This window comes from Solanum verrucosum, unplaced genomic scaffold (assembly GCF_900185275.1).
Source record: "Solanum verrucosum unplaced genomic scaffold, falcon-dt-bn FXZP01000040.1, whole genome shotgun sequence".
NCBI lineage: Eukaryota > Viridiplantae > Streptophyta > Magnoliopsida > Solanales > Solanaceae > Solanum > Solanum verrucosum.
In genome coordinates, this window is record NW_026020323.1 from 1136634 (window position 1) to 1163802 (window position 27169).

General features: G+C 30.7%; 2 protein-coding genes across 2 annotated transcripts in view; both read right to left on the reverse strand.

The window, feature by feature from the left end:
* Positions 1-27169, reverse strand: part of LOC125835507 (OVARIAN TUMOR DOMAIN-containing deubiquitinating enzyme 11-like) — a 233184-nt gene that overhangs the window by 15551 nt on the left and 190464 nt on the right. The gene's annotated exons all lie outside the window — the stretch shown is intronic.
* On the reverse strand, positions 11365-11958 carry LOC125835516 (uncharacterized). Its single transcript, XM_049514648.1, has one exon. The coding sequence runs from the start codon at positions 11956-11958 to the stop codon at positions 11365-11367; it is 594 nt and encodes a 197-aa protein (XP_049370605.1).

A 27169-nucleotide genomic window follows, 5' to 3' on the forward strand; every position in this document is an offset into this window, starting at 1 on the left:
ACCCAAAATTTAAAATAAAAGAATAAAAATAATCATTTCTCTTATCCCATCGTCATCCCACCATAACAATAATACAAAATAGAATAATATAAACATGTGAATTCATTTTAAGTTGGAGTCCCGGATATCCTAATTAAGAATAAGAGATTAAAAAAGACATTTGGATAATTAATAGAAAATTTTATATTAATAAAAGTAATAATTATTTTAGATGGACAGTCAATTGGGGTGAATATGGATTTTAGTTGGATCCTCATTTATGAGTTGGGTTACATTATAACAAATTAGGGATTGATTTAAAATAAGTCAATAGAAAGATATCATGAAATTAGTTTATTTTTCAATATTATTTTCAAGTGTATTAGGTCAAAATATGAATCATAAGTGATTTTATAAAAAAATATTTTTTTTAACAATATGATTTTTATTATTTATTTGAGAAGGGTTTTAATTTGGACCAATCACATTAAACAATATAATTTCTATTATCTTATTATATTATATTATATAGAAATGTGATGAGGAGGACGACCAAGGGTAAATTTGTCATTTTACCTCAAAGAAAAGACAAAATAGATGGCAAATCCGTCATCTTACTTAAAACACAAAATAGATAATTAACTTTTTCTCAACCAGAAGAATCCATTCTTTCATATCTTTGTACCAATAATGGAGAGACATCCGCTCCTTCACAAGTATTCAGAAGTCTCTTTTCTCCAAACTTGAATTCAAGGCCTGCTCATTAACTTCATCTTTTCAGCTAGGTATGCATTTTTAGGTCAGCTTTTGTTTCATTATTTGACCTAATCTACTCTTGAAAAAGATTAAATTTTACAATTTCATAACTGAGTTTGAGATTAAGGCATAGAAATTATTGTTGTATTCTTATATATATTCAAATTTTGGCGCAAGTGGAAGAGGCGTTGTCCATGGTTTACATATCTAGATCCCCGATCATGTTTGTGGGATGTGGTTAGTTCTACACACGGAAAATTCAATTTAGTTTTTTCTCCTAATTTTTTCTCTTGGTTCTTTCATATTTTTCAATTTTATGAGTTAAGTTCAAGTCTGCTATAGTAATTGTTCTGCCTTAACTCTCTCTATGTTCTGCCACATTCATTTTCTTTTTTGGATCCAACGAAGACCTCAAAATTCATGTCGGTATTTTCCTTCATTGAATTACTTTTTTTTATCTTCTTCTCACTGTGTAGATGCCCTTTGAATCTTGAACTTTCTTCTAGGAAAACGTGTTTGATTGGTAGTAGCTTGGACACTCTACAAGACAAGTTCAAGTGCAGTGGCAGATTTTCTTGCCTCTTTTCTAACAATCGTGCTTTCATTTCAAAATTAGCTTTAATGTTGAAAATTTGAGTATCCTGAATAACAATGGATAGTTTTTACTGATCGGCTCTAAATGTCTATATACCTAACTTACTGATTGTCTTCGAGTTTGATGTAAAGACTAGAGACTGACTGAACAGTACAGTGAAGGATGTTTGCTTAAAGAAATGAATAATAGACCTATTTTCTAGAGGGAAGTGTCGATACATATACGGGTTAATTAAGATTGCGGCTCTATTGATTATCTTTGATTCTTAAATCTAAACTTAGTGCAACATTCTAATAAAGATACTCCTTTGATGATGAATGAAGAATGACAATGATATTTCTATATAGCACTCTAACTTATCACCATTTTCTAACATACAGAGACTTTGTTTGTCTATTGAATTTGTTTTCTCCACTGTTTTTAAATCAGCCTCTTGTGTCTTTCATGCTGGCTACTGAGAGAGAACCATGTAACTATTGTTGACTAATACTGATTCTCTACTTATCTTCTACTACTACTAATCATGATAAAAAAAATGTAGTTTGGTGTACATATTAGGTGTCGGTAACTTTTTTCCTTCAAACTATTCCAACAAAGAAGGCAAGTGTTAGAGCAACAGAGTAAAATTGTCTCTGTTTGACTTATGGTCACCGGTTCAAGTCATGGGATCAACCATTTATTCTTGTGTCAAGGTAGGTTGCCTACATCCCACCAACATTATATTTCATAGAGCTTGTGTGCACTTACCAAACTACCATGCCTCTCCGTCCACAACAATTAGCACATACACCTAATAACAAGGACATCACAGTAAAATTACTTTGTTATCGTAATCGAATAGACCCCATGAAATATAGCTGGACTGGTTATTTTTTTATTTAACTTCTTTAATAACAATTAAGATTCTACATTAATACTTGACTAATAGTAAATGGGCTTCCTCTGTTCTTTTTTCCATCATAAAGTTTTATTTTTTCATGTTACTTCTAAATTAAAACTTGTATCCTTTTAATTATAATCTTTTATCCTTTTAGGTGAACCAAGAAAATAAAAAATGTTGGATGCATAAAAATATAAGCTATAATTAATCTCTCTTTTTCTAAGACAAACGCCTTAAGCTCTAAATTTTTGGGGACCTAATATTTTTATCAAGAAGAAGATATATGATGTGCACGTTAGAGGGATAGTTTATTGTCTAGCTATTGAAAAGTAATACCACAACCATATAGTCATTATGGAGTATTTCAAATTGTGTCCAAGGGAAAAAAACATAAGAACATAAGAGGTTCACAAGAAGAAGGAAATAGTCCAGGTTCGTGTCATTTCTTGTTTTGCTATGACACAAATAATGATTACCTTGACATGTATACATGTAGCTGTTTTTTCGCTCAAATAGTTGTTTTGTTCTATGGCTTAGCCATGAAATACTGTTATTTGGGTGCTTTAAAGATCATAGTTCGTCTTCACGAGCTCACTTGAATGTTTGAAGGATTTCATACTATTTGGAGTGGTGAGGAAACATATTCCTTAGCTAGATTGTGTTATTACCAGGATAACGAATATCTTATTGGTTTGGTTATCGGATTAAGGTGTTTACAAACTGATAAACCGAATCAGTAATTCACAAAATGGATCGAACCGATTGATAAGCACCCCTATTAAGTCCATGGAATTAACAACTTAACATAGTGGTAGGTTTAAAGAAGCCAAGTACCTGCTTTTGACACAAGATTTCTTTAGGAGGAATTCAATTGTCTTTTAAATGCTTGGCCAGATTTTCTTTTTGCTTTGGAATTAGCTAATTTTGAGTTTTTCTTTTACCCTTTCTATTATAATCCTTTTCCTTTGTGCTATGTGTAATTGCAGGTTCAACTCAAAAGCTAAGTTGGTCGAACATCTCAATCTTAAATATTCATCTTCTGCAATCATTTTGTGCCTCACTTCGGAGTGTACCTTAATTTTTTCTCCATCGTTGCACCAGACTGTTCTATTATTTATGGTGAGTTTCGTTTGAATTTTGTTTCCTCTTTTGTGTTTGTATTGTATCGACTAATATTGCATATGTAGAGCTATTTCTTCGTATCTCTCGCTTCGATCTTTTGTAGTTCATGTGAATTTAGTTCATTGTGGGATGAATTGAACTTCAATCTCTGAAAAAAAGTGTTATCTATCTTCTTATATTTCAATACTCTGTTTTAGTTGTTGTTTTCCTTTTTGGTATGTGTATGTGTTCGTTAATAAAAGTTTTCGTTTATTCTTTCTTAAAAATATAAGAAGCTATTTTCATATGTCGCAAAATTAAATAACATAGTGCTTTTGGAAGGTCCAAATTCCAGTGGAGCTAGATCAAAACACTATAGGTATTTTTTCCCCTATTTGCTTAAAGTTGGTGAGTAGAGTTACCAGATACTTATATTGGTTCATTGTCTAGGTTAGTGTAAGGTGGCTTGGACACTGCAATTGGACAACGCTATGAATATTCAATCATATCTTCTAACTCCCCAACCATTTAGATTTCTCCCAAGAATAATATTACGTCAGTTATTGCTTTATATACTTTGATAGACAATAATTTTCCTTCAGGTTGAACTGCTCCAATGGATCTAAAATTCAAATGACAAGCAAAACAAGTTTTTCACAAATTACAGGACTAAAATCAATTGATTTTATAAGCAACGAGCCAGTGTCGGCATCCCTTTTCAAGTTTTTCCCTATTTCCTTGGCCTTCCCTCAAACTTTAGTCTTCATCATACTTTGGATCTTTAGTCATTAAAGTTGTCATGATTAAATTGTCGAATTTAATGGTGGTTGACTTGACGAAAATGAATGTGCAAGCTAGAGTTAGGTCATATGATATATGACATGATAGGATACTTTTTATCAGAAGGTGGGTGATTAGATCTTTAGAAGATAATTACTAAGTATCATATTTTTATTGTAATGAAACTTGAACGTTTTGCCTAGGTATCATGAAAGTGGAGCATCTAAAAGTATTCTTGGTACTATAGTAGAGCTTTAGTATTATAGTATACAGAAAAAGAGTACATATTGAACATCAATGAGTTGCGTACACTTACTCTTTTACCAGTAATTTATTTGTCCATATTTTTTCATGCTTTTAAGTTGACATTCAATTTTTCCATGTCTTATATTTAACAATAACAAATTCACTCATTCTTGAAAAATAAATGGATAGTGTGTGTTTGTATTTTGTGAGATTTCATATCAATGAATTGTTGAGAATTTCCTATTCTAGATACATTGTGACAAGGAAGAATGAGGTGAGCTAAATGAAGAAATAATCTCCAATACTTTTGTCATACTTCTTTTAAAAAGAAGAAGATAGAGAAACTAATCACAAAACTGTAGTTGCGTTACATTTGTAACCTGCAATTATATCTATATAATACATAGATTACAATTTTTATTTTTATTTTGAAAGTAGCTCATAAATAGATGACCCTTCATGGATATGAAAAATTTCCGTTACAACAATGTCATGTAATCAATATGAAGCTTTTATAGATGTAAAGAATGTGTCATTTTGTAACCAAGTGACATCATTAAATTTTGCACAACTTAAAGAATTTTGTTGTTAAATGCCTATAAACAATAAGATTCTAGATTTTTGTACATTGTGAGAGTTGCAAAGATGAAGTGTAAACATCATAAAGTTTATGAAGTATAGTTGTGGCAATATGCAGAAACATGACACTATCAAAAGAAGAATGGTGCTTGCTTGTGCTAGGTAAAATTTGTTGGGGCGTGAACATCTTGTCTATGATACTGGGATTTACTTTTATAGCAAAAAAGTTTCATTCACTTAAGAATATTCTTGCTTTGGGACTATATTACTTGGAGTTGGAATTATTTCCAAACATATGCCCTATTCTTATGCAACTCTACCAGTGATGGTGATGAATCTTGCCTGTGAACTGTATGATTTAATGGTAAGCATGGCCTAATGCATGTTGTGTCGCTAAGACTTACTTTATCTAATCGTATTGATCAGATTAAAGCATAATCATTGTAATTCTAGCATCATACATGATTATCCTATTAATAGCCTTATTTTCATTAAGTCCCAATTTCCAAGATAGTTTGGTTAAGACAAGTCAACCTTTAAACCTTAAGATTATGCTTGCATTGGGTATGTCCATACATGATATATGAATTCCTCTTACTCGACCTCTTATTCTCTGTCATATTTTGCTAATTTCTGTTTTAAATTCTTCCCATGGTGTGTTGCTCTATATATGGTCCACCAGGCACTGGGAAGACCTTGCAAAGGTTGTAGTACATCATACTACCACAACCTTCATATGGGTAGCTGGTGGTGGTATAATGATAGTAAAATAGTTGAGCACTTATGGAGTTGTCTTTACTCAGTAATTTACTTATTTTAATGTAAAATGTGGTCAAAGATTTGATGATTTGCAGGTAAAGAAGCATTCTGGAAACAACTTAATCTTATTTTCAAATCAAATGCCTAATAGTAATAAGTAGTTTATGCCTTGCAATACTTGATTATGACAAAATTTTGTATTTTTTTGGAATTCTAGCAAAATAGCTGACCCCTTCTCTCTCAAAGTAGATCATTACTCGAGTTTATAAAAATGTTTTTTGGAATTATGTTTTATGGTACCAAATAGCCTGATACAATTCATCAATTTATACTTGAAACCCATCATATATAGTCTTTTTCTCTGCTGCTTGTTTTGATCTTGAATTGAGAGGATTGTTTCTTATTGACCAAAAAAATAGGTTAAAGCGGTTACAATTATACACCTCAAACTTGTAGCAAAAAAAAAAAGATGTTGCAAAATCGAACATGTTAGCACGGCCATGCCAATCTAGTATATAGAAATGCCATCAAAGGGACGACCAAGGTAGAATTGTCTTTTCCAAATTGTCTAGAAACATCCTTTCTTCTCCAAAAACATAGAAGTAGAAACATCGACTATTCTCCAAAGCTAAAACAGAGCAGCCCTTCAATTCTCCATCTTCAGCTTTTAAAGAATACTTAGAACGACCTTTTTTAGCGCCATAGTTGTCGGTGACAACACAACTGTGAGATTAATTACTATGTGGTCGTCCAACTCCGACGTTTGGAGTCACAAGGATGATTCAAAATTGCTGCCCTTCAAATATCGACATTGCATAAGTTAAGTAATCTAATCCTTTGGTTATTGTCTGCTACATGTTATTTCTAATGCATTAATGATTAAACCTATGTAATGTCTCATTGAAGTCTAAACCACTATAAGCTTATTGTGAGCAGTAGGCATGTATTTGTGAATTTGATGTTTTTCAAAGTGACAATAAAGTAAAACACTTTTTATTGAAGATAAGAAGGGAAATGGCCCTCACAGGCAATGAATTAGAGACATTTACAAAATTAATATTTCGAATAATATGGTTATGGCTCAAGTAGAAGGTGTAAGATTAAACACTTTCAGGATCTTGAACACGATAATCTTACATAGAGATTGTTAGGGGCACATATCTGATGCAGAAGACATCATCACAGAGAGAAGCGGAAGCGTTAGTCGTAAATTGGTTTCTACCTCCTTGCCCTAACTATGTTACCATAACCGTCAGCGATGGAATTATTGTAGAGAATATGTGGTAACCCTAATGGGTGGAGGGAGGACCAATTTATAGAGGTTATGACTTAATCTGATACGTCCATCAAGTAACCAATGTACGGACTAGATCTATTCCTTATTAAATATTATTTATGGTATTACTTGGTTTACAAGTAAACTTGGGCCAGAAGTAAGAAATAATTAATAATAATTCTTACATTCTCCCACTTGGCCCAATGACCATATAACATTAATATTTAATAAACATTAGTTGCGCATACAATAAATCTCTTCTATAATGTCCATCATACATACCACAATATAACAAACTACTAATGCGAGTTATGGCGGTTGATCATAAATTTTAAGCTACATACTTCCTTCCATATACTACTACATTAGCAACATATCATACTAGGTTCATAAGCTATAAAACATAAAACATTATGGTCTACAATAATGTCTCATAGAGACTTATCTTGTAATATCTCAAGACAATAATGTATACACCATTATGAGAAACAAGAAATTCATTAATGTATATCATAAACACATAATTTGAGCTCAGAGTGTAAAACATCATAAATGTATCAATCATAAGTACAACCAAGACCCATTCTTTGAACATGTTCTTTAAATGTCTTTGGTTGTAAGCCTTTTGTTGACAAATCTGCAATCATGAGATCAGTTCTAATATTCTCAAGTAACACTCTTTGTTTCTGAACTTCTTCCTTAACAGTAAAGTATTTTAATTCCATATGTTTGGCACATTTGGAGTGCTTATCGTTCTTGGAGAAGAATATTGTTGCAGCATTATCACAATAAATTTTCAGCGGCTTGGTAATGGTGTCGACAACCCCAAGTCCTGAAATGAAGTTCCGCAACCATAATGCATGAATTGTGGCTTTATAACATGCCACAAACTTTCTTTGCAACTCTTTCATTAATCCATTCCAGGATTACTTTGATATCTTCCTAGCATTTCAACCGCAAAACTAATATCCGGTCTTGTGCAAGTTTGAACATACATCAAACTTCCAACAATAGAAGATGAAGGAATTGATTTCATTTCGTTTCGTGCTACATCATTCTTTGGGCATTGCATGAGATTAAATTTGTCCCATTTTTTTTAATAGGAACTATTCTTAATTGTTCATGTTAAATCTCTCTAGAACTCTTTTGATATAACCTTTTTGAGACAGTCCCAATAATTCTTGTGATCTATCACGAAATATTTCTATCCCTATCACATAGGATGTCTCATCCATATCTTTCATTTCAAAGTTCATAGAGAGAAAGTCTTTCATCTCACGCAATATGCCTAAATCATTAGCAGCAAGTAAAATGTCATCAACATATAGGACTGAAAATATAAACTTACTCCCAGTTATTTTTTGGTATATACACCGATCAACGGTAATCTCCTTAAATCCAAAAGATAATATGGTATCATTAAACTTTATATACCATTATCGTGAGGCTTGTTTGAGTCAATATATTGACTTCTTTAGCTTACACACCATTTGATCTTTTTCTTTAATTTCGAAACCCTCTGGTTGGTCCATATAAACATCCTTCTCGAGGTCTCCATTAAGAAAGATAGTTTTCACATCCATTTGATGTAACTCTAAATCATAATGAGCTACCAAGGCCAAAACAATTCTTAATGAGTCTTTCTTTGAGACCGGTGAAAAGGTCTCTTTATAATCAATGTCTCCTTTTTTAGTGTATCCCTTGGCAACAAGTCTAGCTTTATATCATTCAATATTTACCATTAGAATTGCGCTTGGTCTTGAAGACCGATCTACACCCGATTCTTTTAGAATTTTCTGGTAATTGAACATGATCCCAGACTTTGTTGTATTCCATGGATTTTAACTCTTCATTATAGTATCAATCCATTTATTAGACTCAGTGCTTTTTATGGCCTGTGAAAATGAAACCGGATCTTTATTAATTTCGATGTCAAAATCTCACTCTTGTAAATAAATCACAAAATCATTTGAAATGGCCTATTTTCTTAATGGCACTGTTTGTGGTTCATTTGCGTCAGATACTTGCGAGTTAGTTCCTTTTTGAAGTGTTTCACCCAAATGTTGTTCAACATTGTTAAAGTATTCTTCAACAAGAGGAACAACATTTGTGATTGATGCGGAAGTAGGTACATTCATGGGCAATGAAATATTTACCCTTACCTCATTAATTTCCACACTTTGTCGTTCAACACTCCCACTAACTTCACCATTCTCAAGGAATTTTGCAAATGGATTTGGACATTGTTCGGATTCGTTATACTTTCCATAAGATTCACCACCTCTATCTGACCTAATGATTTTCACTTTTCTATCTAATTGTCTTTCAACCTCATTAACGTACACTTTGAGAGAGTCCGCTGCTTGAGGTTTTTCTTTCAACAAATAGATAAATTCATAACATGAAAAATCATCGATAAAGGTGATAAAATATTTTTCTCCACCAAAAGATGAAACATCAAAGGGTCCGCAAATATCACTGTGTATAATTTCAAGAAGTTGAGTCCTCCTTGTGGCACCTTTCTTGATATGTTTGGTTTGCTTTCCTTTAATGCAATCCAAACATATATCAAGATCAACAAAATTCAAATTCAGAAGAATTTCATTCTTTATTGATCTTTTTAATCGTTCTTTGGATACATGACCCAAACGTTTATGTCACAAATAAGCAGAACTTTCACTTAGTGAACTACATTTAATTCCAACATTTTGATGAATAGTAAGCAGAGATTCAGAAAAATTATTATCGAGTTTCAATCTATATAAACCATCAATAAGAACACCAGAACCATAAAAAATAGTATTCTTATATAAATTGAAACATCTATGTCCAAACTTAAAATCAAATCCAGAAACATCAAGGGTGTGTTTAGTATGAAGGAAAACATTTTCCGGAAAATGTTTTCCAATTTTCTCATGTTTGGTTGGGTTAAATGTTTTGGAAAATGTTTTCCAAATCAACTCATTTTCCTCAAATTTAAGGAAAATGACTTCCCTTCAAAACTTAAGGAAAACATTTTCCAAAACTCTCTTCCAACTTCCAATTAAAAAAAAATTGTTGAAAAAATCAATTTATTTTGTCCCTACCCTCACACCAGCCCCCCAACCAACCCCCCCCCCCCCCCCCAAAAAAAAAAATAATTTAAAGCTTGTTTTTAAATTCATTTTTTTTACCCACCCTCACGCACCTCCTACCCAGCCCCCACCCACCCCACCCCACCCCCAAAAAAAAATTTTAAGTTTGTTTTTAAAAAATATTTTCAACTTCAAAATTTCATTTTTTCACCCTACCCTTGACCCCCCCACCCACCTCCTACCCAGCCCCCCACCCCCCACCCCAAAAAAAAATAATTTTTAAGTTTGTTTTTAAAAAATATTTTCAACTTTAAAATTTCATTTTTTTCACCCCACCCCACGCACCACCTACCAGCACCCTCCCCTCACCACCCCCAAAAAAAATTAAGTTTGTTTTTAAAAAATATTTTCAACTTCAAAATTTTATTTTTTCACCCAAACCCTCGACCCCCCCACCCACCCCTACCAGCCCCATCCCCCCCAAAAAATTTAAGTTTGTTTTTAAAAAATATTTTTAACTTCAAAAATTCAATTTTTCACCCCTACCCTCAACCCACCCCCTACCACCCCCCCCACCCCACCCCCAAAAAAATTTAAGTTATGTTTTTAAAAAATATTTTCAATTTCAAAAATTATTTTCTACCCTAGTAAAAATAAAAGATATTTCTCAAAAAAAAAAATCATTCATAAATCAAACACTAAAAATCTTTTTCGGAAAATATTTTCTACTCACCAACCAAACATGAGAAAATAAGTCAAAAATCAACTTGTTTTCCAGGAAAACATTTTCTAGGAAAACATTTTCCATGGAAAACATTTTCCTTCATACCAAACACAGCCCAAGTCTTGAAAGGGAAATCAAATTCCTAGAAACTGAAGGAACATAAAGAGTCTGTAATAGATCAAGGTGATGTCCAGTCTCCAAGATCAATCGAAAAGTCCCTATGCCTTTAATTTGAGCGTTCATGCGATTTCCCATGAACACGTAATCCTTATTTGGATTTGTAGTTTGGATCGTTGTGAATCCCTACAACATAGTGGATATATGAGTAGTTGCACCAGAATCAAGCCACCAAGTATTATTAGGAACTTCTACTAAATTTCATTTGAAACATACAAAAGCACTAAATGTACCTTTCTTTTCAAACCAAGCTTTACGTTTCAGACAATCTTTCTGATAGTGTCCTTCTTTTTTACAGAAACGACACACATCAACCTTGAGTTCCTTATGAGCATCATGTGGAACTTTAGCAGGTGCTTTCTTTTTCTTAAACTTGTTGGCCTTTACTTTAAGTCCTTTACCATCTCCTTGACCCATGAGGTTAATGAAATGACTTCCCTATTTCTTAAGTCTTGACTCCTCTTGAGTAAGCATACTCGACAATTCACTAACATCCCACTTATCCTTAATTGTGTTATAGTTAATTTGGAATGGTCCATACTCAAGAGGAAATGAGTTCAGAATAAACTGAACCAAGAAGGTGTCATCCACTTTCATCCCCAAAGTCCGAAGTCTTGCTGCAATGTTAGTCATCTCAATGATATGATTTTGCATACTACGAGACCCATCAAACTTCATGGTCGTGAGTTCAGCCATTAGTGTAGAACGAAAACATTCTTCCACAAACTTCAGGTATTCCCTGACACTTTCTATTTGTTGAATAGTACTCTTAATGTTGTTAGCAACAATCATTCGCATGAACATAAGGCTTAATCTGTTAGAGCGTTCCCATGATTTATGAAAGAACTTCTCATCCTCACTGCTCTTATTAGTAATGGCAGTAGATTTGTCATTCAGTAGAGCCAAGTCAAGATCCAGCACACCTAAGTGAAACTGGACTTGTTCATGCCATTCAGAGAAGTTCAATCCATTGAACACAGTAACAGACAAAGCATGCGAATGAAGAGGAATAACTGCAAAATAGATATACATGCTCACAAACCAGAAAATAATGTGAATTTAGTAAAGCGATAAAAATATATCGTAATTCTCATTTGGGTAGATATTACGACACATTATCATAATTTAAATGCCAATTTTATCTTTAATAGGTAATTGAATATTTTTTAATCAAACATATACGACATCTTTGGATATACAATATATGTTTGATTAAAAGATATTAATTTACCTCATAATTTTCACTATTAGTAGAATGATAGATTCACCTTTGGGCAAATTCTTAAGTTCTAGCAATAGTGAACGTCAATTTATCTATTTATTTTTCAATATAGGCATTTAACTAATCTTCATAGACAAATGACAATTTTATGAATGCATTTTTTTTCTTAACCATACTAGTTTGGCCACTTTGGTGACTAACAAGCTATATGAATACGAATGCATACATAATCTCATAAAATTTTGTGCATGTGAATAATTTTAAACATTTTAGTTTGGCCAATTTGGTGACTAGCAAACTATAGAAACATAATATATGCATCAAATGATCATAAACATGATAAGTGTAGACGTTAATTTCTCTAGTTTGGCCACTTTGGTGACTAACAAACTATAGAAACATAATACATGCATCAAATGATCATAAACATGATAAGTGTAGACGTTAATTTCTCTAGTTTGGCCACTTTGGTGACTAACAAACTATAGAAACATAATGCATGCATCAAGTGATCATAAACATGTTATGTGTATACGTTAATTTCTTTAGTTTGGCCACTTTGGTGACTAACAAACTATATAAATACAAAGCACACATAATATCATAAAATTTTGTACATGTGAATAATTTTATACATTTTAGTTTGGCCACTTTGGTGACTAACAAACTATAGAAACATAATACATGCATCAGGTTGAAAAATCAGACCCAGTCTTTCCTGGAATACTGAATATGCCAATAAATAATGAATTGTACTAATCCACATATGTCAAGTGATCATAAATATTATATATGTAAACATTAATTTCTGTAGTTTGACCACTTTGGTGACTAACAAACTATAGTGCACTAAGTACACATATTATTTATTGCTCAGTATAACGATCACTTTAATTTATTGCACAATCTAAAACAAAACATAATTATTACATTATAGAAAGATTAAAATAAGAGTCCAAACGCTTTAAATAGTCAAGCACAAAATTACGCTACTACAATTGAATTTAACAATAAGTTTAAACATAATTTTAATTTGTCAAACTATAGATGGTAGCCACAATATATTCATTAAACGATCAAGATGGCATTGTACATGAACTTTGACCAAATATATCTAATATATAGAATATTCAATAGTATTTAAATTAGTCAAACCAAACTGATTGACTAAAAAGAAATTAAGGCATACAAACTGCTCAACTTTAGTTAAACACGGTTAAAGTAGTGTTAATTTTTATTTATTTTTTAATAAAAAAACTTTAATTGACATATTATATTACGCAGTCACATCTAATATGATGTTTAGACGCAATAACAAATAGTCGGCTGATGCCCGTGATATATATATATTATTATTATTTTATTTTTTTTCTTATTTGAATTAGTTGCAGAAGATATACGAAGATTATCCGTTCAAACAATCCAGACTCTGATACCACATGTAAGAATAAATACTTTCAGGATTTTGAACACGATAATCTTACATAGAGATTGTTAGGGGCACATACCTGATGCGGAAGATATCATCACAGAGAGAAGCGGAGGCGTTAGTCGTAAATTGGTTTCTACCTCCTTGCTCTAACTTTATGTTACCACAACCGTCATCGATGAAATTATTGTAGAGAATATGTGGTAACCCTAATGGGTGGAGGGAGGACCAATTTATAGAGATTATGACTTAATCTGGTACGTCCATCAAGTAACCGATGTACGGACGAGATCTATTCCTTATTAAATATTACTCCCTCCGTCCACAATTGTTTGTCAGGGTAAGGTCATGCACACCCCTCAAGGAAAATTTAATAGAAGATATAATTTGACTAATATCACCCTATTATACCAAGAATACCAAAAGTCTACATAACTTTTCAATTGAACTACACTATCATTAAGGGCAGAATTGGAAAAAAGTAATTAATTGTTTAAATTGACAATTAATCTTGGACATCTATTTTTAGTATACCTGCCAAATAATTGTGGACGGAGGGAGTATTTATGGTATTAATTGGATTACAAGTAAACTTGGGCCATAAGTAAGAAATAATTAATAATAATTCTTACAGAAGGCTGGCTGGTGGATCCTTGATCTCTGCCTTATTCACAGCGAATTGAGAATGAAAGGATCACGTTATCGTCAATGGCTTGATACATATCCGGAGTAAACCTGAAAATTTCTTAACAACTTGAATCCACAACCTTTTTGTTATTTATTTTGGTAAGTTGATCGAGAGGGAAGGTACACGAAGGCTAATATTTGTAATTTTTATGTTCTACCTATTGGCTTAGAATTGCATCTATGTGTCACAAAATCACTGACTGATATAAGAACATGATAAAAAGAGGATACTAACAGAGTGGATAAAACTTGCCTCTAAATTGTAAAAATGAAAGAGACATGTAGAGGTTGATAAAAATTGACCATATTAATGTCGAAGGAAGTTTGAGATCTTGACATCTGACCTTACCAAGGAAAACTAATCACATGTATGAGATTTACTTGAAGTATTTTGGATTTTTAAGAAAATATGTTTTTCTTAATTCCTATAGTTGCTTGTGTAGCATTGTTACTTGCAGGAAATACCTAGAATCTGCAGTAAATGAATTATGTTTCTATTTCAGAAAAAGTATTCTTTCAAATTTCAATTATTTGGTGAATGGTTTTAGTCCTATATAGTCATGCATGTAGGACTGTTTTAGTTTCAAATTTTGCTTTTTGAGAATGCATGTGAGACATTCCAAGCCGGAGTCATGTATCAGCAAGAAATTGGTGCTGAAGATAGGAGGTTGAGCATTGTGAAATGTGTAAGTTTCTTGTTAAAGAAACTCTGAGAAGTCATTTTCTTTTCTAATCAAGATTTTAACTTGATAATGTTGGTAGCTTATATCTGTACTACATGATTTTGTGTTGTTTACTCTGTACTTTAAACTTCAAAGAAATGCAAAGTTTTCGCTGTAGTCTGCAAGATACATTAGGGCAGAAATCTTTTGCTTTCAACCTTATAAGTTGGTCGGATTTGGGTGAGGGTGTTCGAAATCGATGTGTATATAGAGGTCGGATACTTCATGATCTTAATTTCATGATATGGGGGTACAAATCCAAGTAGAAATTTGGTGGTTGAAATAACCTTCTTCTATTTGAATAGATCAAATACTAGGTAATTAAACTATCTACACTTCTATTCATTTCAACATGAATAAATAGAGGAAATTCTCACAAATTTTTGCTTAATCAACGTAACTATACAGATGGAGAGAATTGTGACCTCACGTCTCCATTCAAAGCTTAGTTTAAAAGTGAAAGCATTGATGATGAGATCTAATTATGTTTGGACGTGCAAACATGAATATGGCTTTTGATGGTGATATAGTAACAATTGAGCTTTTGCCTCAAGAACAGTGGCACGAGGAGAAGTCTTTGGCATTATTTGATGAAGGTTTGTCCACTTCTTTTTTCCTTTAATGAACATTACTTTCTTGTATATTGCAAAATTGACCTACTTTGCCTTAGAACTACGCAAAATGGTCTAGATTTGTCCTCTATTAACAATTAGGTCATGATCATGAGCTTACCATTTCATATATATATGGACTTATTGACTTACTAAAACTCTTTAAGAGTAATTAATATCTGATCAAACTAAGTAGCACTATCATTTGCCGCATTTCTAATATGTGTCTTAAATCCACCCCTTTTACTTCCCCTTAACCCTTTTCCCGACCTCCATTCAACCTATCCATCCTTCTCTATTCACCATCATATCGTCACCGTTGGTCATGGTTATGGTCAAGTGCAACAATACTGTCAATACATGCATCTTGAGTTTTGAATATATCTCTTAATTTTGTTTTGCCAATTTTTCTTTCTCTTTGTTATTATGCTTCTAGGGTCATCGATCATGTCGTGGCAGCTAATATATCCTTATCTAGAGTTGGATACAAAGTATTAACATTGAACTGTGATGCCACTGACTACCAAGTTACTGTTGAAAGTGCTGAGGCAACTCTGAAGTAAGATCAATTAATTGTTCTTCTTATTTACTTCCATCCGTTTCACACTTGCAGATTCATTGCTTTGGGTGATCGATTAAATATATTTTTTCCTGCTTTAGAATTGATGTCAACTTATAGTTTATTAAAACAATCAGTTGAAGTAGATTAATGTATTAGTTTGAGAAGTTAGCTATCTTTGTGTTGTTGCAAATGCTTCTTTTCTGTTAAGCACATCTAACTTAAGTAGATGGTTTGAGGAAGACAAAAGCTGAATTAAGTCAGGTAATATGCAACTTACTATAGTAGTTATTTTAAGTGTATTCTTTCAAGGTCATAAAGATAGAGTTGGGCGAAAAAACAACTTACTACAGATTTTATTGAAATCTCTATAAAAAATACTTTGTTGTTTTGTTTGTTAACTTAACAAAAGTTTTGGTCTTAGCTGCTGCGCGGACTCTTCACTTTTGATGCCGCACCCGTGTCATAATCTCTAAAAATACACTACTTTTGATGAATTTGATACGCACATGGTGACATTTTTGAAGAGTCCGTGCAACATAGATTCTGATTGGATTGTATCAGTTGCAAAAAAGAGAAAAATACTTTTATAACATTTTTTTCTTAATCTCCAATCATGAGAAGTATTTGGCATAAAAATATGCTTATAAAATAACTGTAAAAGTAAATCGCAATTCAAAATAAGAAGATTTGACATTTTTCTTAGCAATTGATTAGTTTTTTTTTTTTTTTTTCATGAAAGTTATAATGTTCATGAGAATTTTGATGTATTCAATTGTAATATATTTGTGTTATGTGTCTAAAGAACATATCGACACTTGATTAAAAACTTGTAGGATTCACATTGCACCGGCTTTGACAAATCTTAGTATCACTTCACAAACTCCCTGGAGAAAACCTTGAATGACCATGATGATGAAAGTGTTTGCTCTTCATGTTATTCTGATTCTTGATACCAGTATATCATGTATGCTATTCCTATTCAAGAAAAGTATACATTCATTTTTCTGCAATCTGAATGGGGTAAACTAAACTAGACACTCATTTTGTTTCAGTTTACGACCTATTACCTTGTGGCTCAAAAAGGCACACACTCCATGTCAAACTGCTAAATTATAAAAATTGAGTGTTGTTGTTCTGTTCATGTTCTTTAATTTTTTTCCAGATTTGCTCTGTTCACATTCATCTATTTGTTTAATGAGATACGATCTAGATGGTTCTTTAATAAATAAAGGTAACAAAGAGGTCAAGTTAGTCCTTTCTCTGTCAGATAGGATATGCACCGTACGTTGATGTGATAGAAATTTAACACTTAACTGGTTATATTCATGTACTCTTATCTCCTAATTGATGTTCTGCTGCACGAAAATCATAGTTTAGGTCTGGAATGATATTTCTACATCATCCACTACTTTATTTTCTTGACTATTGAGAGAAAGATGACAATGAAAGGAAATCTGGTATCTTGCTGGTCTCTTGGATATGCTCCAATTTCTACGTCCAGTGGCCAGTTCTATCAATGTGCTCATGAGCATTGAATGAACAATACTCGTTCAACAACAAACAAATTGAGGTATATATTAAAAATTCTCTTCTTGATTGATATCTTTATTTATCATGCCTCTATTATACATTTGGTATTATTCTGCAAAAGAGGCGGTACAAATCAATTCTACATGCATGAAACTCGAGGTGGTCTTTTGTTCAAATCTACTCACCTATGTTTGTGTAAAAACAATTCAACTAATATTCTGATAAAATTAACTTTTGTTAATCTCAGTGAACTTGCAATCTAAGTTGTAGACATCTGATAACCTAATTGATCATCTCAGATGAGTTGTACACTATTTATCCTAGAGTATTTTCCTTTCTCAAGTAATTTAGAGCTCACATGGCTCATGATTGGTATTTACGATTCATAACTTTGTTTGTTTTGTGGACATTGATATGTAGGTAGAATTCAATATCACAATATGAATTGGAATCATGTTAATAAGAGATTTTATTACTCTCTCCATTTCAATTATTTAGTTTTAAAAAAAAAATCTCCTTTTCTGTAATACTATCAATTTTCCACGTGATGTGCTTAAGATCATCAACAAGATATTTCATATATATGATTCAAAATGCTTTTTTACTCTTTAAAACTGTGTCAAATTAAAATAGAGGGAATAACATTTTTAGACAACTCTTTTACTCTTCCTTTTTAATCTCTAAGGAAAACTCCTCTTAACCATCGACTATCCCTACTACACACTCGCTGGTGCAATGGCAAATCTTCTTCAACAATCCCAACTGGTACTACTACTAAATTTTAAACTTCCGTTTTCAAAATTTAGCTTTAATGTTGAAAATTCTCAATTTTGACAGTCATCTGCTTTCATTCTTAAAGAAGTAATTGGGTATTGAGTTACTGAGAAAATTTCTCAACTTAAGATATCAATGGATATATTTCACTATTTATATATCCATCCTATAATTATTTTCTTTTGTAGTCAAAACTTATGCAATAACCGTCACCATTTCACTCCTTAGATCCCTAAGGGAACTGGACGGTTTACTTGCACAAAGCCAAAATATAGAGACTTTGCTTGATCCCTTTTATGTGGTTGATACGTCACTTATGACTAAACAGAACCAACATAAGGTGCAACAATCAAGAGTTAAAAGAACAGATGCGAAATGTCGTTTATTTATAAAATTCTTGCTCTTAACATCCTCCCTCTAGACTATTTTCTTTGGTTTCCCTGAACTATTAGTTTGTGTAAGGCTAAACAGGTTCATTAGATTTTAATGATGCAATAAATGTTCTAGTGATATCACATGCATCATTAAATTCTTCCCTTTTTTATACGAGTACAACTAAATAAAATAATCTCACCGTTTTTCAAAGTGCACCGACAGATTTATTTTTAACTGTCTCTTCATTTATATGATCTTTTTTTTTAGTATGTCCTAAGATATAATATATTTTTAGTTTAATTTTAAATTTTTTATTTTATTTATAATGAAATAATATATAGTCATACAAATATTTATTATTTATTTTAAATTATAATTATTTTTATTTTTAAATTTTACATTAAATCAAACTACATCATATCGTATAAAATAAAAAAATATATTTGTATTTATTTGAAAGGTACTTATTTGATTATAGTTCTCCCCCATTCATTTTTATTTGTCGAAAAAAATAGTTTATTTTGTTTTTAGTCCACTCCTTGATATTAGAGTGTGCAATAATTACAGATACAAACGAAGCACAACTCAAGGGAATTATTCAGTACTTTAATATGCAATGACTTTTTTTTCACGCCAAATGAGCCAAATTGTCTTCTAAAAAGTAAAATATTCATATTTACTCAAATGTTGTAGCACGTGACTTGTCTACTAGGGAAATGTAAATATGGAAACAAATGTAAATATTTATCTTAAATTTTAAACAATTCAACTATATTGATTAATGAAAAAAGGCTCAAATAGTACTCACTCCATCCATTTTTGTTTGTCCACTATACTAAAAGATAGTTATCCAACAATAGTTGTCTAGTTTGAAAAATCAAGAAATAATTTACCTTTTTGTGTCTATTTTATCCTTGCATTAAATTTAAAATATTCAAAGAGTTGTGTAGTAATATTACTCCTATTATATAATGTTTGTATTATCTGCATACGACTGCTCTATGGAGCTTTTCGGGTTGAAAACCTGTTCGATGTCGACCGATCTCAAAACCCTAATATCACCAAGAAAGGACTTAAGGTGTATGTCAAATCAATAGTGAACAACTATTGTTGGATAAAGAGAGTATTTTATTTTTAGTCCACTCCTTGAATTTAGGAGTATACTAATTAGAGTGTCATTAATTCAAGGAAATTAGAGTGTACAATAATACAAGGAAATTTATTAAATTCAACTCACACTTCAAATTCAAAATTTTAAAACTACAACTCGACAGGTAAATACATTCATAAAAAGTGTGATATTAATGTATGATGATAACGATAATAATAATATGCAATTTGAGTTGTTACACCTAATGCATACACATACTGATTTGTTAAGTTTTACTAAAATCTATATTTGTATACATATTACATATACACCTGCAGATTTGTTGCACACAATTTGCATTTAGTTTTGTTGTTGTTTAATTTGCACACATTGTGAAGTCTTTTTTATTTGGATGCATATGATAATGTACATAATACTTTGTTGAAGCTGAAAATGTTGCAGCAAGTTCATTTTATACACATGATATATACATCAGACTCCACAGGTAGAAAGAATTTGTATACAAATCTTAAATTAATTATATGTACATATCAATCTAAAATTGATTATGCATACAATCCAAAGAATATCTTGTATACCAATCTAAAATTAACTATGTACACAACTCTAAAATTAATGAGCAGATGTATACAAGACATGTATGCAAAATTCAATCAGTTGTATACATTGTAATAGCTATACATTCATTTATATGTATTATGTATAACTAGAGAAACTTTTTAGATATAAATATTGTGAATAATCGAGTCCAATACAATTATCTTCATTTATGTATACAAAACAAATGACAAGAATGTAGAGACATAGCACATTCATTAAATCAATTTTAGATGTACATACATATTGTAAAAATATATGTATACATTCAATTAAATATAGACAATTTTGTTATATACATGTAGTTTATTTTTTATACAGTTATATTTTTTTAAAAAAAACTATATTAATATACACAATAAGTGTATATATATATATTCAATTTAATGTAGGTAATTTTGTGACATACATGTGATTCATATATACATAAATATAATCAAATTTAATTTGTTAATCTAATATTAAGTTTATTTGTTATATATACCTCCAGTCAGGCATTTGAACTAGTGAACAAATAAAAGTGAAAGAAGAGAGTACTAATTATTCACTTATTGTTGTAAAATGATGTCCACAATAATATTTCATGTGTTGAAAGTTAATTATACACCCGATATGTTAAGTGGTAAATGCTAGTTAATCATATGATATACTTGGTGCCAAAGTGTATACATGGCAAGAAGATATTCATGTATCACACTTGGTGCTCAATATATACAACTATACATGCCCCTTTTCTTGTAACAAAGAGAAAAAACAAAAGTAAGTGAAAAGCAAAATACCACACATACTATTTCTTATCCATCCTTCTTGTTATCTTAGCATTAATACTTATTTTATAACACGTTATCAACACAGAGCTCCAAATTCTATTTCAGGTATAATGAATGCATGTCTTATATATCTTAGTTTTTACTTATCTATTTAATTTCTAGTTAGTTAACTTGATAATCCTTATTTAATATATCTAACTCTATTATTATTCTATGAGTTATAGTAGTTTTAGTATGTATACAATTCTCTTATAGCTATTCTTATATTTAAATAATATATAAATAGTAATAATAATGTCACTATAGTATATTTCTTGAACATCATATGATATTACTTAAATTTTTATTTATATGACTAAGTTTATGTACCTTGCAATAGGACTATTATTTAATCAAAATTTTACTATCATCATTGTTTTGGTGGTTACATTAATTGATAACCAACTTGTTTTATATGAGTATATCTTAAGGATCTACATAAATCTATTTGCTTCGGAAATTTAGTGCTAGTTATCTTTATCATTTCTGATTCATTCTTTTTCTTTAGTTTTCATCATGTTAAATTCATCAAAGCTTGAATTTGTGGCACTTGATATTACCGAAAGAAATTACCTGTCATGGGTTCTTGATGTTGAAATCCACCTTGACGCTAAAGGTCTTGGAGATACTATTAAACAAGGAAATAAAACATCAAATCAAGATAAAGCGAAAGCTATGATTTTTCTTTGTCATCATCTCCATGAAGAATTAAAACTAAATATTTAACTTTGAAAGATCCGTTGGAATTATGGATTAATTTAAAGGATCGATATGATGACCTAAAGCTTACAATATTAGTAAAAGCTCGATATGAGTGAATCCACCTTCGATTTCAAGATTTTAAAACTATAACTGAGTATAATTCTGTTATTTATGACTTGAGAAATTTTTTTCTACTTTTCATGCTTCAAATGTGTTGTTACAATAACAATATCGTGAAAATGAGTTTAATAAATAGTCTGAATTAATTATATGCCTACTTGTGGCTGAGCAGAATAATACTTTATTAATGAGAAATCATGAAGTCCGTCCCACTGGGTCTGCTATATTTCCTGAAGCGAATGATGTAGCAGCACATAATAAGTCAGAATCAAGACAAAATAATTGATGTGACCGTGATCGTGGTCATGATCGTGGACGTGGGTGAAGACATGTTTGAGTTAGAGCCTCTACGACATCTTGAATTGGTGCATTAAGATCACATTCATCCTCAATTATCATGTTGTGCAGTATAATATAATACATGTAGTCATTATATTATGTAGCACTTTCCTTCTCCAAAAACATGAGGGTCCTGCAATAATTGCAAAACGTGATTGCATAAAACTCTGAATGCACGTTCAACATATTTTCGGCATGATTCTTGTTTCATCGTGAATTAATTATTACGTTATGTATTGTATTTTATCTTGTATTTAAATTATTATGTTACGTATTGTATTGTTATCTTGTATTTAAATTATCATATTATGAATTGTATTTTTAAATTAAAATTTTCATCTTATCATTTTAATTTTGTGTATTCTTTATAGTGAAAATTAATAATAAAATCAAATTATATTATTCACGAAAATTAGAAAAAATTAAAATAATATTAATTCGGGATGGAAATAGTATATATTAAATAATATATTTTAAAAAATATTATATTACATTTAAAAAGAATTATGAATATTAGATATTTAATTAACTACATTATATGTAAGATAATATGTTAATTAGAAAGTAATAGAAATAATAATGAAATATTCAAAAAGTAAAATAGAGAGTGTGAATAGTAGTTCTCCAAATTTGGAGAACTACTATTCACCTCTCTAAATATGAAGAATAGAGAGTGATATGGAGGTATGCTGGAGTGTCCCTTCTCTATTTTACTCTCCAAATATAGAGAATGAAGAGTAAAATAGAGGTGGGTTGGAGATAAATTGAGGACCCAAAAAGATTATTATAGTACAACAAAACAGAGAAGAAAATATCTTTTATTAGATGGTGACGGGGCATATCTTGGAGGTTTATTTATAGATTATTTTATTTTAAGTGTTTGGTTCATTCCTTATCAGCTCATTTTGTATTTGGATTAAAATTTTATAAATTTTTTCTGTTTAATTATATCCTTAAATTATTTTGCAGTTTCTTATTTTTAATTGGATCAAAGTAGATAGTTGTCGGATAATATTATTTTTAATGACCTTCTAATGAGCTAGAAGAAGAACAATATTGTTTTCAAGTTTGTTATTATTTCACTTGAATTGTTTGAGGGTAAATAATTTTCATCTTAATAAATTGATCACTCACAAAAGGTTAATTTTCAATTCAAAAAGGATAGACCATCTACATTTAGAACCAAAAAGACGGTAAAAATAGTAAAATAGAAAGAGTTGTTTGTTGTTAAATAAATCCAATATAAATTAATACAATATTTGAAATGTGAGTTATTTAACATTTATAAGCTAATTTATTTAAATAAATTTAATAGTAAAAATATAAAACATAAAATTAAGAAAATAAATAAAATGATTAAGAGAATTTGAGGGATATTTTTGTCTTTATATTGATAATCAGTTGGTGTTAAATCGCATTTTCACTCATTAAGATTTAATTACCCTAAGCAATCCAAATCAATCTTATGATATTCGGGGGGCTAAAGCCAAATTCTGTTCTGTGCTGAAATATTTTTAAATAATAATATTCTAAAGTCATACATACATTTTAACAGTAACATTTATACTGAGATGTAGGCAAAAAAAAAAATCGCTCAACAGAAGGCAAAATTTCTTGATATGAAGTACTATTTTACTATTTTAAGTGTTTCTACTTGGCCTAGATCCGAATTGATTAGGTTTGTAGATTTTTAATCAAATTAAATAAAAGAAAATAACGTTTTAAAATTTGTTACATTTTTAATAAGGATCTTTTATGTACAAAAATAAAAATTTGCAGTGCTTTCCTAATCAAATTTTGTCCTTGCTTTAAGTGAGAGAGAGAGTCAATATTACTACTCCCTCCGTCTCATTTTATATGTCATATTTTTACTTTGCACTTGCATTAAGAAATGTTATAACTTTACTCTTCTACCCTTATTTAATATTTTCTTAACTCAACTTTATTAATAAATGACAAGATTAATTAATTATTCTATTAAGGGTATGATAGACAAAATATGGTAATTTTTGCATAAATTTTATAAACTGACAAGTATTGTGGTCCAGCTATTTATAGAAATAGATGACATATAAAATGAGACGGATGAAGTATTAGGATGAGACGGATGAAGTTTTAGGATGAGACTTTTTTTTTTACCCTCCCTAGAAGCTCTCACCCCTTTTGCTCCCTTGGTGACTCGAGTTTGCAACCTTCGGATTGGAAGTCATCCGAGTTAGGATGAGACATAGCACGTGATTAGGGAACACTTTTCTCAAGGTATAGATTGAGGCACACCACTTTTACCCGGTTAGGTAGATTTGGGGGAATGTTCATAATTATATTTTTTTGGTAAAAAGCGTTTTTCTTTGATTGGGCTTTTCATTTACGTGAATTGAATATAGTCGAATTCTAATTAAATAAAAAAATAAAAAATGTAATTAGATAAATCCAAGTATCATATAAATTGAAATGAACGTAATATGACATGCGGAGATGAGTGATTTAATTCTCGAGATGATCAAGACAGTTTGAAAGTGTTTTGGATGCGTGAAACTCAAGAAGTTTGACCAAAATTAATATAAAATCATATCCGAGTTTTGATGGTTGCACTTGTTCCAAAGGGCATGTGCAATTTATAGCCAGGGAAACAGAAGGGTGAACGGACAAGACAAAATAAGCTCACATTGCTTCTTATGAATTCATTAACTTCTGTTGGTCACGGGTTCACACAAATATAACATTACTTTTCTTTTATAATCCCGTTGTCCCTAGTTAAATGTTTATTTTTGAATTGATACACCTATTAAGAAAATAATAACTGATATAGTGGGTTTACCATTTTACCCCTATTAATTATGAAGTAGATGAATTAAAAATTTAAGATTTTCAAGAAGTTCTACCTGTTTCAAAGTAATTAATTGAGGGTATAATAGGTAAAAAAAAATTGTCCTTTCTTAATTTGTCAAAATAGACAAGTAATTAGAGACAGAGGGAATACTACATAGATAAGCTAGTGAATTTGTTTGTGCTTCGCACGATTATAAAATACGATAAAATGTCAATATATATTTGCTCAGATGTATAATTGATTTTATAGAGGAAAACATTTGGTTAGTATAGTTAGTTGACTTCTAATAAAGTCATAAATTATTATTTTGAACTAATAATTATAAACATACGAAATCAAATTAAAATTTATATAATACAAAATAAAGAGAAATCGTAGAGAAAACTACAAAAACAAATAAATAATGCAACATCATTTTCAAGGCAAGTTGATTACTAGACCATCAACAATCAAAGTGAGAATTGGATCTAGCATTTCTGGAACGTGGTATACAGGGTGATATATGTGGGCGCATTCACCCATCATGTGGATCATTTAAATATTATATTGTTTTAGTACGTGCATCTACAAGATGGTCACATGTGTGTTTATTATCAACTCAAAATGTGGCGTTTGCGAGATTACTTGTTCAAATAATAAAGTTACGAGCACATTTTCTAACTTTATATGACCCAATTCGTTTTGCCCGATCCTATTTGACCCAATTTGTTGCCTTTTCTTCCGAAAAGAGAATTATATTAAGATAATTCATAATTTGAAAAGAAGCTCCTTTTAAAATCAATCTTCTCCTCATATTAAAAAGAACTCAGCAATCAACCAAAAAGAACCAGAAAAGAAAAACAAAAGGTGATTGATCTTTTTCTCACATTTATATCAACACACAAAAAATGACATTTAATTTGTGATATTGCACTCCATTTTTAGGAGAGATGAAGTTGCTTCAGGGCAAGTTCGAGTAGGTAGCAAATTCAATATATTTCGCTACAAGTTTATGGTACACATATCTTGATTTTTGCTCTGAATTTTTTATAATATTATTTTATAAAATATCAAATCACTGATATCTCTTAATGTAATATTTATTTATTCGCAAATCAAATTTCCTTCTTACTAAATAATATATTTTAAAAAACTATCTCATAATAATGTTGCTATATATGGTTTTTAAAAAATAATTATGAACTTGTGAACAAGACATGTCCAGTAATATGTCACTAAATTATACTCCCTCCGTCTCATTTTATGTGGCAACATTTGACCGGGCACGGAATCATATATATATATAAAGGAGGATCATAGAGGAGGTGATGTGGCACCTCTCTATGACCTCCATTCCTATTTATCTATTTTCTCTCTTTTTTTATGGACTTTTTATGTTTGTTTTTTAATTTATCTTATTTCTAAATGCATTAATCAATTAATGAAGAAATAAAACTGAAAATTTCTAATGGAGCAGTTAGTGAGGAAACACGTTCTGTTTGAGACATCTACTAGAATTAAAACACATTTAAATCAAATAAATGGGAGATGAAAAGACCATCCTTTCATACACCTCCTCTTCTTCTAACCGTTTGACAGGTTATTAAAAGGAGTACCAAAATAGGTTTTGGTCTATATTTCAACTCATATAGTGTACGTACTAAGATACATGGCAAAGGTATCTTCTTCTTTTATTTTCTTATAATTTGGTTGTGTCATAATTGTTTCATGTTATTTTACTTTACATTTTTTTTCAAGATTATCCTTTTTTATACATGGCTAATTTTTTAGAGAATTTCCCTCTGTACTTGAGATCCTTCTCTTTTTTTCTCTCCCACAAAAAG